At 43.9% G+C, this 13367-nt stretch overlaps 1 protein-coding gene across 5 annotated transcripts in view; it reads left to right on the forward strand.

The window, feature by feature from the left end:
- Positions 1–13367, forward strand: part of TENM4 (teneurin transmembrane protein 4) — a 772055-nt gene that overhangs the window by 703616 nt on the left and 55072 nt on the right. For all 5 annotated transcript variants that reach the window (XM_065678851.1, XM_065678850.1, XM_065678853.1 and 2 more), the window contains 3 exons: positions 674–817; positions 2088–2337; positions 12062–12294. In XM_065678851.1, the coding sequence (XP_065534923.1) occupies positions 674–817; positions 2088–2337; positions 12062–12294 (627 nt within the window). The remainder of the gene's footprint in view (positions 1–673; positions 818–2087; positions 2338–12061; positions 12295–13367) is intronic.

Genomic DNA, 13367 nt, shown 5'->3' on the forward strand with positions numbered 1-13367 from the left:
GTGCTTCAGCTGCTAGCGCTGAAAAGATCAGGTAGGGCAGAAGAAAAGCAGATCAATGAGACTGCTCCTGCTGCTTCTGAGAAAATCATCAAGGGGTCATTATCCTGTCAAAAACACGATTTTCCTTTTACTGACATCTTCTTACTCTTCACTCCAGTGTGTTCTTTATAGGTTCTGATGAGACATCATGACAAGCAAATGCTATTGACATTGACAATGACCACAAGTCAGCCTGGTCTAAGACTGCTGCCTCTGAGGGACTTGCTGCCCCGTGACCCATTTGGAGAAGTCTTTACTTTCCGAGAAAGGACATGGTTTTTAGCAAGTGCCTGACATGCAGACTTTGATCAAAGATAGCAGATAGTAAAATGCTCCCCATGAGTCCAGGCAGTGCTTTACACTCTGGAATCCCCGTTGGTTTCAAATATGTCTCTAAACCAGTGCCTTTTTAATATTTAGCACATTTACCCAACACCTGCAACTGCATTGACCTTTATAAATGCAGGATGGCCTTTAAAGGGAAAACTATTAGGACTCTGCATTATGGTGAGGACATTTAAATGGAATTGGCAGTTGCCTGTAGAAATGCTCTTACCCCTTCTCAGTTGAAACTCTGTGTGTGCACTTCTGGGTTACTAATCTGGGGGGTCTTTTGTTTCTCTCTTGTTCCTAGTTTCAGTAGGTTATGAGTATGAATCCTGTCCTGACTTGATCCTGTGGGAGAAGAGGACAGCCGTGCTTCAGGGTTATGAAATTGATGCTTCCAAACTTGGAGGATGGTCCCTGGATAAACACCATGCCCTCAACATACAGAGCGGTAGGTTGTCTGTAACACGTAATGGGAATTACGTGCCGTTGCAAGGCCTAGTTGCTTCTAATCACTAAGAATTCAAGAAAAGGAAAGAAAAGAAACCTGAAAACAAACATACCCTCACATACGTTTTTCCAACGTATTATTTCTAGTATCCTACATTTAGAAGCGATTTGGTGTGTGTAAATGCAAAAGAAGCTGGCCATCATGAAGTAGTTGAATGTTAGAATCATAGAATCATAGAACAGTTTGTGTTGGAAAGGACCTCAAGATCATCCAGTTCCAACCCCCCTGCCATAGGCAGGGACACCTCACACTAAACCATCCCACCCAAGGCTTCATCCAGCCTGGCCTTGAACACTGCCAGGGATGGGGCATTCACAACCTCCCTGGGCAACCCATTCCAGTGCCTCAGCACCCTCACAGGAAAGAATTTCCTCCTTATCTCCAATCTAAACTTCCCCTGTTTCAGTTTTAACCCATTACCCCTTGTCCTGTCACTACAGTCCCTGACGAAGAGTCCCCGAATGTTGGCATGTCTGACTTTGTAGTGTCTTAAAAGAAGGGTATTAACAAGGAAAATAGTCCTAAAATAATACCACTGAGCATAATTCTACCCAGACACATCCTCCAACGTGCAAATGTACTTGCAGAAATGAGAGGCTTCACAGGACGTAAGGGAAGGGGGAAGGTGTCAGGGTCCTTGAAGGCTGCTCACGACTGAGGCTGATCAGAACATGTTTAAAAGACAGAAGCACTGTGTCCCCATGGATGGTAGCAGTGGTATGGGAGCAAACATCTAATTCAGCCCACATCACTGCTGAAATCACTACACTTACAGGGAACATAAGCAGAGCTTCCTAAAGCTTTGCAGATGAAACATTTCTCTATAGAATGCACCATGGTCTTCCTGTCCCTTATCTTTCCGTGAGCTGTGTCGTTGATTTTACCTGGTAAGCTCCAAATTACAGAGCAAGCAGGGACAGAAAAGACAGGTAAAAAGTCATGAGATGCTGAAAAGTCTATTTCCTTCAATGTTAAAGACAGTCTTGTTCTCCCAAAATACTTTTGTTCTGCCAAAAATGCAATGGTCTATAAAAAATACTCCAGATAAGGGGCTCCTCATTAGAAACCATCACAAAACAACGCTGTGACAGATGATAAACCTCCTTTGCTACATGACAAATTCCCCTTCTGGGATTGCCAGTTTGTGCTCCCTTTGGTCTCAGTTTCCCTGTCTCTCTTTAATGTCCTTATTACTGTTTTCTCTCCTTAGGCATCTTACATAAAGGAAACGGGGAAAACCAGTTTATCTCCCAGCAGCCGCCTGTAATTGGAAGCATTATGGGCAACGGCCGCAGACGTAGCATCTCTTGTCCAAGCTGCAATGGTCTTGCAGATGGGAACAAACTCCTGGCTCCTGTTGCCCTAACATGTGGGTCTGATGGAAGTCTTTATGTTGGAGATTTCAACTACATCCGAAGGATCTTTCCCTCTGGCAATGTCACCAACATATTGGAGCTGAGGTACGCTCTACTGAATGTGCCCATTATGATTATACCCTTAAGTTCTGCAGAAATCTGATGTATCCAAAAGGAAAATGAGCAAAACTCTTAAAGAAAACCCACAGGAAAACAGGAAGCTGTCCAGATTTGCCTCTTCTGCAACTCTGCTTTGATTTACACCAGAGAAACGCAGAAATATATCACACCCCAAAAATATTGGCACATTATCGTGCTGCTAAATCAGACTGTGTTGAAGTCTGCCTTTTGTGTAGCTAGAGACCAGTGGGAATCCTTAACATTAACAGTCAGCCCCAGAGATGACCTAAAATGATGAGATGACTTGAAAGGGCGCAGCACGATTATGATATGTAGAGGTTAATCAGGGCAGATGATCATTCATAATTAAAACATGAGCATCACTCGAAGTAGTCACAGACTGGGTCTTTCTAGTTGTGTTTCATGGGGACAAATTCATCAGCCCCCCTCAGTTCCTACCTGAACAGCAGCGTCAGGGTGGACATATAAGTGGATCGCCTGAAAGGAAGTGAAGTGTCTCCTTTTAACCCCAAATTACAAAGGAGGAAATATATATACTAGGACAAATAGGGAGGATGGGGAAGGAACATCCATTAAAAACAAGGAGGGAGAGGGACAAATAAAGATTTGCATTAAGTTCTGACAAAATTAAATAGATGGTGACTGAAAATTGCAAGCTGACTTCACTGGGGATAGTTTTACTATCTATCTATAACAAATACAATTACCCATTTCAAAGCACCAGGGCCTGATTCTAGACTCTATGTGGCTGGACATGACTGACTCCAGGAAAGTCAGTAGAGTTAAATGAGTGTTTCTGAATGAGTCATCTCTGCTTGAAAGGCTCAGCCTAACATCCTGAGAGGTCGATATGAGGTTAGCATGGTAGGAAGGTTCATGTTCCCATTTGCCTCTCAAGACCTGGCCTGAAAATTAGAAGATTCCCGAAAGTAGGAACCTCCCTGCTCGACTCACATTTAATGTCCTGCTTGCAAAGGACAAAAGTAAGGCTTCTTTTCTGCAAGGACTGCCATGTAGAAGCTTACTACACAGCTTCCTAGAGCAGCAGTGTCCCATACAGCATTGCTTTGTATTTCCATTTGCTTCACAAGGCCACATATAAAAAGAGCTGGTCTGCATAAAAATTGGTGCAAGATCCCACTAGTCCCTCATTTACAGACACTCTAGGGTCCTTAGACCTTGCTGAAGGTCTTATTTGACACTCAGAACCGTAGTCTTAGATCACTGTGTATGAGAAAACGAAGTCCAGTCAGCACAAGGCTGGCACATACAGAATTGCTGTCTTGGTATGCTCACAGGGCAATAAGGGAATCAGGAGATGTCATTGAGTTAGGAAGCCCACAGTGAGATGTTTACCTCTTCGAGGCCCAGGATACCTTTTGAGTCAATAAGCAAGAACCTGATTCTTGCTATTCCATTGTGGTACACGAGAACATCGTTTCTCTCATGTTTGTAGGGTGGGAAGCTGCAATAAATCTTCAGACCTGGTCCATGTTAAAGAATGTAATATTCTTCCGATGCCAAACAGTTATTGTAATGACCAAAGGTGAGATTTCCAGCAGAGCCTAGGTGATTTGGGGCCCAAATGCTAGTGCAACTGAGTGGGATTAGTATCTCATTCCCAGAAGTACAAGTTTGAGATCGCAATCCCTGTTCCATTGTCAGTGGAAGTACCAGACTCAGTGGAGGTTTTGCTGAGCATTTCCTCATTGGGCGAGAGAGAATTGGAAGCCTTGACAGGGTGGCCTTGTTGGCTTTTGTGCAGAGCCACAGGGTGAAATTCAGTCCAGAGTTAAATCTGCCGGAGCGATTGCTGCTTCATCTGTGCAAACACTTAGGTTACTGGATCTAACGAACATTTCTTCACTCTGGTGTGCCATAAACTAAGTGGGTTCAGATGCCAGCTGACTGAGAGCTATGGAGGAAAGCCATAGAGTTTGCTTGTGTCTTCTCGCATCAGCATCTCCTCAGAGATTTACACCCTCACCGTTTGGGTGTTGGGTTTTGTTTGGGGGGATCATCTTCTGAGCGTAGTGTTCTTTTGTGGAGAGGAAAGCAAACGCGCTGTGGGTTATAGGTAACAGCAGATGGGTACATAATAGACCCATAAGAAATACCCAGCTCAGCGTTAGTTCAGTCGTTTGGGCTAAAGTTCATGAGATTTTGGCAATGAGCTGCCACCCATAACTGTGCAACTGTTAAGTTACCTTTGTCACACACAAGGTATTGCTTTGACTGAGTGAAAAAACCTGTAGAGATAGCTGCATATGCTCAGCACCGCTCTGAATGATCCACTCTACCTGGTCCTATCTCTTGCCTAAGTGAATAACTCCAAGCAGGTGAGATCACGCTTCCTTTGTGATATGCAGGGGTACATAAGTGAGCTCACTGCCAAGTAATATCCAGTATAAAATATATCAGTGTCATTCCAGCTAAGTCTTTATTTATTATTGCATTGTATGATACAGTTACTGTCAAGTTTTCAATCTGCTAATAATGCATCGAACTGAGCTGCTAACGCCTCATTCTTTCTTCTATTCCCTGCTTTCCTGTCTTCTGTCAGAAATAAAGATTTCAGACATAGGTAAGCCAACCAGTAGAGAATTCTTCTGCCACTCCCTGTCTCGTTGCATGTTGTTACACAGTGATCCACAAGTGCCATTTCCAGATGATTCAAGAGCAAATGAAGCTGCCGTGATTAAAACTGGCATAGGCAATCAGTCATCAGAACTGGGAGCCATTAATCACAGAGCAGAGCCACACGGATTCCTGCCTGAGCTGTTATAGCTGTAGGCAGGGGAAGTATAGACACAAGGGGAGCAAGAGGAGGAGGGTGGAAGGAAAAATGGGTGGGAATTAGCCGAGAAAGCGAAATAGGGACAGTGTCAGGATACGCATCACTGGAATAGGTAGGATGGACAAATCATTCTTATATGGTGACATGCCTTTCTTTTGAGTTTTGGGGAGTTTAGCAGGCATAAAGAAGGGTCAGATCTACCCCAGCATCACCCACCTAGGGAAGCAAGTGCTTGTTACTTTGGTTAGTCTGAGCTCTTCACACAGAGCTTTTGCATGTGAAAGTGTGCCAGGCTCAGACTGGAGGCAGTGCAACTCAGAACCTTAGCCAGGAGATGCAATAAAGAAAGAGAAGGAGCAGTGACAAGAAAACAAGATGAAAGAGAGACTCCTAAACTGGAGCTTTGTCACTAAGGGTATTTGTCACTTGGGTTCACTGGAGTTTCAGTGGGTTTGATCCAATCAGTTGCATTCCGGAAGATGTCAACCTCCTGTCACTATCTGTGTTTGCAAGGATTGCTCTGGCTCTGACAAGTTTCCCATCCTTCTCCCTGGTTGCTTTCTAAATTAGAAGCTTAGACTGTGGAGTTGGAGTTATTTCGCACATTTTTATATATATATGCAATAAACCATATATATATAGTTTTCTTTTTGCATTTGGGATTTTTCTTGCTACATGCTTTTTATTTGCAGTTTCTTTGACTTCATAGAGGCTATGCAAACCCAGAAACGTTCATTTTATCTGCATGTCTGGAAATGCAATGGAGTAGAAACTGGGGTTTTGTCTTCTTGCCAGAACATTAATAAAAGGCTGAGCTTCCACAGCATAATGGGCTGGCCCAGAGCATCTATTAGCAGCACTGGGAGGTCTGTACACAGAACCTTTGCACTGACTGTCTTCATCAGGCTGGGTTCCAGCCCCCCGGCTCCCTCTTTCACATCATTTGAAGGCAATAGAAAAACTCATTTCTCTTTAGAACCGCCAGGTTGTGTCCTTAATGCCCTAGAAATACACAGCCACCAACCTGCACCTGCTTTGACAGCAAAAAGCAGCAGCCAAATACCTGTTACAAGAGGATTTTTTATATATGAAGGCAATAACTGAGTGAAGATGTATGGACTGGCCACAAATGCTGCAGATGCCACTAGAGCCTTACTAAGCTGGCAGGATTTCAGCCTTCAGGCAATTTCTAAAGACTGAGGAATGAAATGATAGAAAGCCCAGACATGCCTGCTCCAGTACATCCAAAGGGAACCAGTGAGGGAGGAAGGAGGTGAGATCAAATATTCCCAGCTGTGAGTGCATTAAGGGAGTCATCTGTACGAGCTGACATCATTTCTGTGTCAGTGTGAGGTGTTTCTGCCCATGGCAGGGGGTTGGAACTGGATGATCTTAACGTCCTTTCCAACCCAAACCATTCTATGATTTTCCATAATACTTCTTGTTAGGAAGCCTCTTCACTTCTGAGCCATAGGGAAATGAGTCAGTGTATCCTCAGATCTAGTGCTCTGAGTTCCAGAAGGTCCTAAGCTTGACACCATTGACAGGCAAAGAGTGAGATCCACAGGACTGAATCCTAGTGGCTTGGAAAAGCTGCAATCCATGTGCAAAAGCTTCCTCACTTCAAGGGAAAGAATTCCTCCTCACTGCGTAGCCTGTGGTGAGCCTGATCTCCAGAGGCTCTGGAGCTACCAGCTAAGAGGCTTGGCTGTACAGCACAGCATAGGTCACCAAGGTCTAACTCCAACATAGCTGCATGTAGAGCATGGGGGACATCAGGTAGACCAAAAAGCATCACCAAATTGTGCTGCCTCCTGAGTTTACACCCATCTGGCATTCACTACTAGATGAATAGGAACCAACTCCAGTGTGTCTGTCTAGGTGGGCTTATAGAACCTGATGACTCTTTCCAAGCATGGAAATGAAACTTTGCAGTTAATTCTCATTATCTTTTCCCTGCAGGAACATGGAGGGCACTGAGGCATTTCTGCCTTGTAAATACACAAAGAGTGGCCACACTTAACTAGATTCTTCCTTTCTTGTTTCCATTCATACCTTAGAGAGCCAAATCTACCATTAGAGGCAAAGAAGTATCTCAGAAAGCTGCTCTGAGATCAGATCAAAAGTCCTTTGCAGTCCCTGGGTTGGCTTATGGCATCGCTATGAAGTTTTATTATCCAGCCTGTGACACTAAGAAGAGCTTTGGGCATCGCACACAAACTGAAAACACTAAAAGGCCAAGTGTAAATTCAGCTCAAGTGCACTGCGTGGCCTCCTTATGTATTAATCTATTGAGTGTCTCCCAGGGAAAAAGAAAAAGACCAGTACCTCACACAAGCTATAATAAAATCCTCTGTCTGTGAGCTGCAGGGTGCTTCCTATGGAGCCATGGAAACACAGCCCTGCTCAACATAAAGCACTTGGCTGCAGGAATTTGGTGGATCTTTAGTCACCAGCAAATGCATGTGGGTAGCAAGGCTCAGGGGGTTTACAGAGGTGGTTTCGTGTCCTTAAACAGACACATCAGAGCCAATGAAGCCCCAGGGGTTTATTCAGATCAGATGTGATGGGTAACTAACCTTGGTGTCCGTGGAAGCCAGAGCCATACTGGTGCCAACAGAAGTTGTCCTGTACAGTAGGTGGTAGATGCCCTTGCATTTGGGTAGCTAAGGTGCAGTTTGTCTTGTAGGATGAATGTTTTAAAGTAAGTCATCCAAATCACCCCCTTAATGATGCTACGTCTCTCTACTGCCTATAAAGGGACTTAAGCCAGTGAGTTCAGATGTTAGCATTCACCCCATACCTACCTAAAGCTCAGTGAGATGAATCCCCTGGCATTGAATAGAAGCCAATAAAAGGTGCAGTCCACTGTGCTGACATACTATATCCAGCCTGCAGAAAGCAGGGACCATCTCCTTGTTTTCATCTTTATTCCTTAAATACTGGCTTCCCACTCTGGAGCAGGACGTTCCTTCCTCAGACTCCTCCAAAATAAGGGGATAATACCAAACTTTGCTTAAAGCCTCTGCCTCTATTACATGATACCAGAAGTAATCTGTGAGTGCCATGTGTCAGCCTATTCACCCAACTTATTACTGTCTTTTCCTTATGCCTGTGTGTAAGGAATCATGTAAAGCTCTTTAAAATGGAGTTTGAATCTCTTCACATGTCTGCAGAGCTCCCCATAGTGCTGGCATTATCCTGTCCAAAGAATGAGAATGAAGAAAGGAAGGGGACAAGGCAGCTGTATGGGAGAACATACATGTAACCCCATACAACCCCAAACAACCCAGATCACTGTGGACTTGGAGGACTTCCCTGTATTTTCCCAGCACATCACATCATCCAAGGAAGCAGTATCACCTCCATTTCACCTGGGGCTACAGGACAGCTTCTGCTTATGAAGCTGTCTTCATTCCCAGTGACTACACCATCATTGCCAGCTAATGCCCACCAAAGTATCTGTTCTTGGCTAGGAACCAGCCCTCCCCAACCCTGCAACTTTGGTGTGTTGCTTCAGGGGCTTCAAATATCAGTGCAGTGCTCAGGGTTTCTTATAAAGAGCTTTAATTGCTAAAGAAACACTCTGAATGGGTAACGAGCTCTGCACCCACAGCCAGTAGTGGTGGCAATGTCAATGTGGGGGATGTATACTCCAAGACTACAAATACTGTACCTGATTAAGTCTTCTGAACAGTAAGGAGTCCTGTCTTTTGGTTTGGTTTGCTATCTAACTGAGCAACAAGAGAGGATGAAAGGGAAAAGAATCTTCTCTTTGCTTCCTCTTGCTTTGCCCCAGGCAGATTTGTTTCACTTGTTGTTCAGTTCAGTCCAATTTACCACTTGGATTTGCCTATTGATTGTGGCTTTAAATAAACAGCAAAGCCCCGGTGTTCCCATCTCCAGTGCTCATCCATTCTCACAGGTGAAGGGAAGCAGTTTAGGACCTTTACATTACCTATTTAGCCTCTCTCATCCTGACACATCTCAAAGAAAGTGTTAAACAAAAGCTGCAGTGTACAACACTGCAACTGGGACAAGGGCAGAGCATGACATCTTCCCAATACAGTGCTGAAACCTGTTGGCAGAGGCAGCTTGACAATCCTTAGCAGTTTGTATTTTAGCTTCCCAAAGCATTCCAGGTTAAATACTTCATTCCCTATGCTATCCCAGGATACCCACAAAAGACATAGAGTGAGGTGCAGGAGACCACGATAAACCATGCTTGCACATATAAGTAATCTAGTTGATAACATTGAACCAGCACTTCCTATCGCTCACACAGAGCCATGCAGCAGCCAAGATAAAGTTTGTGTGTTGGGAGTGCCCATACCATGAATAACATTGGCTTTAGAAAGGTAATTGTATGACTTGGGAGCTCCTCTATCAACTTGCCAGATGAAATCCAGACCCAAATGACCCAAGAGTATTACCATGCCATGGGTAGGTTAACCAAAATTAGCTCCTACCCTACCTCTTCCAAGGCACATTTGCTAGTCAGGGGGTGTGTGCCTCTGTGGCATCCAGCTATGAAGAGGATGTAAGGTTTAACCAGTCAGAGCTAATGTTTTAATGATTGTGAACTTTGAATTCACACCTACTTTTTACAGCATCTAGATTCAGGACCCCATTAATAAAACTACACTTGGGTTACCAGCAGCAACTCAAAGTATGACCTTAATACGACAGGTTTTTACTTAGTAAATTTGGTACCATTCAGCTTCTCTGCTGGATGAATGCTTTGCTTTCACCTGGTTCTCTGATCCATGGTTTAAAGTAATCACCTTTTATGTCAGTGTCCATTCTACGCAGGAGCTGGGATTAGAAAAGGTTATAATCAATAATAAAATACAGCAGAGCGAGGCTATTAGACCCAAAAACAAAGGAGAGGGGAGCAGGAACTTCCAGTTCTGACACCATTTTTCTGCATCTTTAAGGAAGTCATTTGCCTTTGTCCATCTGCAAATGGCCCGCTCTAAGACGTGGGGAAAGCTACCTGTGTGCGAAGATGCTAAGGAATTGCAAAGTGCCATTAAAAACATCCTCCTCTTGCCCGCCTCTCATGCAAAACAGAGATTATGAACAGCTCAAAAGCTGACTGACGTTCAGCTGGGCTCTGTTAGGACAGTCAGCAGAAAACACAAGGCCCTGGTCAGAATGGATGATGGATTCCCATAGGGAACTTCTTCCACCAGGGTTGAAGCCACTTGCTTAGTGTGAGTGACATGCAGGTAAATGAAATAATACCCTCCCAGCCTGCTGTCGTTGGGAAGGAATACAGATGGAGACTGAACTGTCAGGCTGGAGCTGTCTTGAAGGTCAGAGCATTTTATTTAGCAAGAATCAGTGTCATCTGGGGAGGTGAAATCTGTTCAGACTTTAATAGGATAAATCACTAGGGATGCTCCAGAATAAATCAGAAAGGCTTTTTTTTCCCCAAAAAAAGTATTAAGTGATTCAAATGGAGAACCAACTTAGAGCTTTTCTAAGCAGAGAGTGATTTCATAGTGTCTGAAGAGGGGTTAATTTTCCTAACAGAAAGGTTGAAAGAGAGAGGAAAATTCTTATTATGAGGGATAGAGTCAACTGTGATCGACACTCGGGTTTCTAACCAGCTTCTCCTGGAACAATTCCACTAAGTGGGAAATTGTGAACTACGGCCTCTATGATTAGTATGAATTCATGGAACCTGATGAGTTTTGACAGCTTGAAGGTGTTCTGGAGGAAAGGAGAGACTTTTTCGTGCTTGTTCTAATTACTATTTAGCCTTTCATAGCAGGAAAGAGACCTGCGTTCAGGCAGCAGGTGTTACAAGTTTAATACATTGGTTTCAGGCTTAGAAGAGATGCAGTTCAGTCCAGACTAGTAGTAAATACTTACTTCTAATAAAGGAAGTTAATAAGTTTAGTATTAAACTATAGAGAGAATCCTTGAAAGACAATGATTAAAACTGTGTCTAAACTCATCCTGGTTGTTTCTCTGGCCAGTCCCATTGAATGCTCTCCATAAAGTGGTGCTAGTTCATTCATTTCTTCAGTCTTGGGCTCATTTAGTGTTGTAGTCATAGAGCTAAAAGCTTTTCCTGTCTGCTCAGCCCTTTTTCTCAGCCCCCCTTTCTCCTTTTCAAGGCAGCAGTGAGTGAGTGGGGTTTAACAGGAGACCGATGTTAGGGTTCCTCAGCTCTCCTCCTTGGTCATGTTTGGCTTAGGGCAAAATGTGGCACTCCGAGAACCATTTTGTTTCTCTCTTCACTGAGGTCCAGCTGAATCCAGTGGCAGGACTTCCCCTAACCCCCATAAGGGCAGGACAGGACTCTAGAGTCTTTGCTGGAGTCAGTGCCAGCATCAGATATGCCTTGACACAGTGATCTTGAAGAGTATATCTTCAAGTGTTTTATACTGGGGAGTTTGCGTTTGGGTTTTATATTGGGGTCTTTCTGGGGAGGGCAGATTTTTGCTTTCAACTTCATTTTTTCCTGTGTTTTCTGCCCCTAGTGTACTATGTACTGTGCTTTCCCTTCACATTCTGGCACTGCACTAACACCAGTTTCAGGACTACGTCTATATTAAGTAAATTAAGCAATCTCAGGCACTGGGACTCAACCTGTAGTAGTTCCTGGCATGATTTTAGCTAAAGCCAGTGAGCCTTTCCCTTTGGTAGGTGCTCTCCATGCCAGAGATCACCCCAGGCACTGGGACTGGTAACAGCTCTAGCTCAGGATCCTGTGCTGTAACACACTGTGCACTAACATTGTCCAGTACAGCACTGCTCCACTTTCACAGTCTGTCTGCCCTATGCATTTTTATCCTCTAAAGTGCTTGCATTGCCTGTTGTTGACTTACGGAAACAAATCATCCAAGGAAATAATAACATCAAACCCTTGTTTTTCAGCCACAGCCCAGCCCATAAGTATTACTTGACCACAGATCCAATCACTGGCTCCATCTACCTCTCCGACACCAACAGCCGACGTATCTATAAAATCAAGTCAACCACATCAGTGAAAGACATTGTGAAGAATTCCGAGGTCTTGGCTGGAACTGGGGATCAGTGCCTCCCGTTTGATGATACCCGCTGCGGAGATGGAGGCAAAGGCACTGATGCTACCCTTACAAATCCCAGGGGTGAGACTGCTTCTTCTCCACAGGCTTTTTCTAAAGGGGTCTTTTACAAAGGGGCTTGTTTAGTGATGCTGCAGACCTCTTCAATGCCCTTGGATATTGCAAACCTTCCCCAGTTAACCCACAAGCACATCCTAAGGGCTTGCCTCTGTAAATAAGTGGGTATGTCTCACCCTCAGTCCTGGTTCTTCTTATTGGAAGGAGTGCCATACCAGAGGGGTGTAATGATGGCCATGTGTCCAAAGGGCAATAGAACAAATCCACCCATCAATTTTATACCCATTTAGCCACTGCTTCTCCTTACCAAATAGCAGTGTTTGGTACTTCCCAGTCTGGACTGGGTTCACTTAACTTCAGTTCACTGAGACATTTTTGGCTTTAAAAAAATAAAAAGCTCTATAAGCATTTATATATATATATGTATATAGAATGTACATATGTGTATATAATATATAATATTTCAAATATAAAATATATATATTTAATGTATATGATCTATATTATAATGTACTATATATAGTAGCAGCAAAACCATCATACAGCTCAGAGATACTGAGATTTATACACTGACATTACATATCATGGCATCCAGCTTAAGAGCTGTGGGGGGTGGACACTAATTTTGATATGGGAATGGTTTAATTCGGCATGACTTCACCTGGCTCCCGATTAGCTTTCTCAAATGAGATAAAAGCACAGTCACATCAGCATAAAAGCATCACACAGCCTTCATGACTGTGAACTAAATTGTGCAAAGCAGGTTTAGCCAAACATATGCAGTCCTGTGTGGAGCCAAGACTTCAGTCTGGCAGTCTCAAGGTAACAAGCTCTGCATATGGAGGATGTCGCTCCTCCCAGCTGTCCACAGCTCCTTGGAATAGAGATGAGGCAGAAGCACTGTTAGTATACACACCTTCTGCAGTGTTTGTGAAGAGGCGCAAGGATGCAGGAATGCTGTCAGGAATCCGGCATTTTCACCTGTTGTATGTCTTCTTGCCCAGCTGTTGGGATTGCAAGGATTTAGATGTTCTTGGCTCCCCCATCAATGTGCTGCAGGTTTTCTTTTGCCTTGCATC

This window comes from Lathamus discolor, chromosome 4, assembly GCF_037157495.1.
Source record: "Lathamus discolor isolate bLatDis1 chromosome 4, bLatDis1.hap1, whole genome shotgun sequence".
NCBI classification, from domain to species: Eukaryota; Metazoa; Chordata; class Aves; order Psittaciformes; family Psittacidae; genus Lathamus; species Lathamus discolor.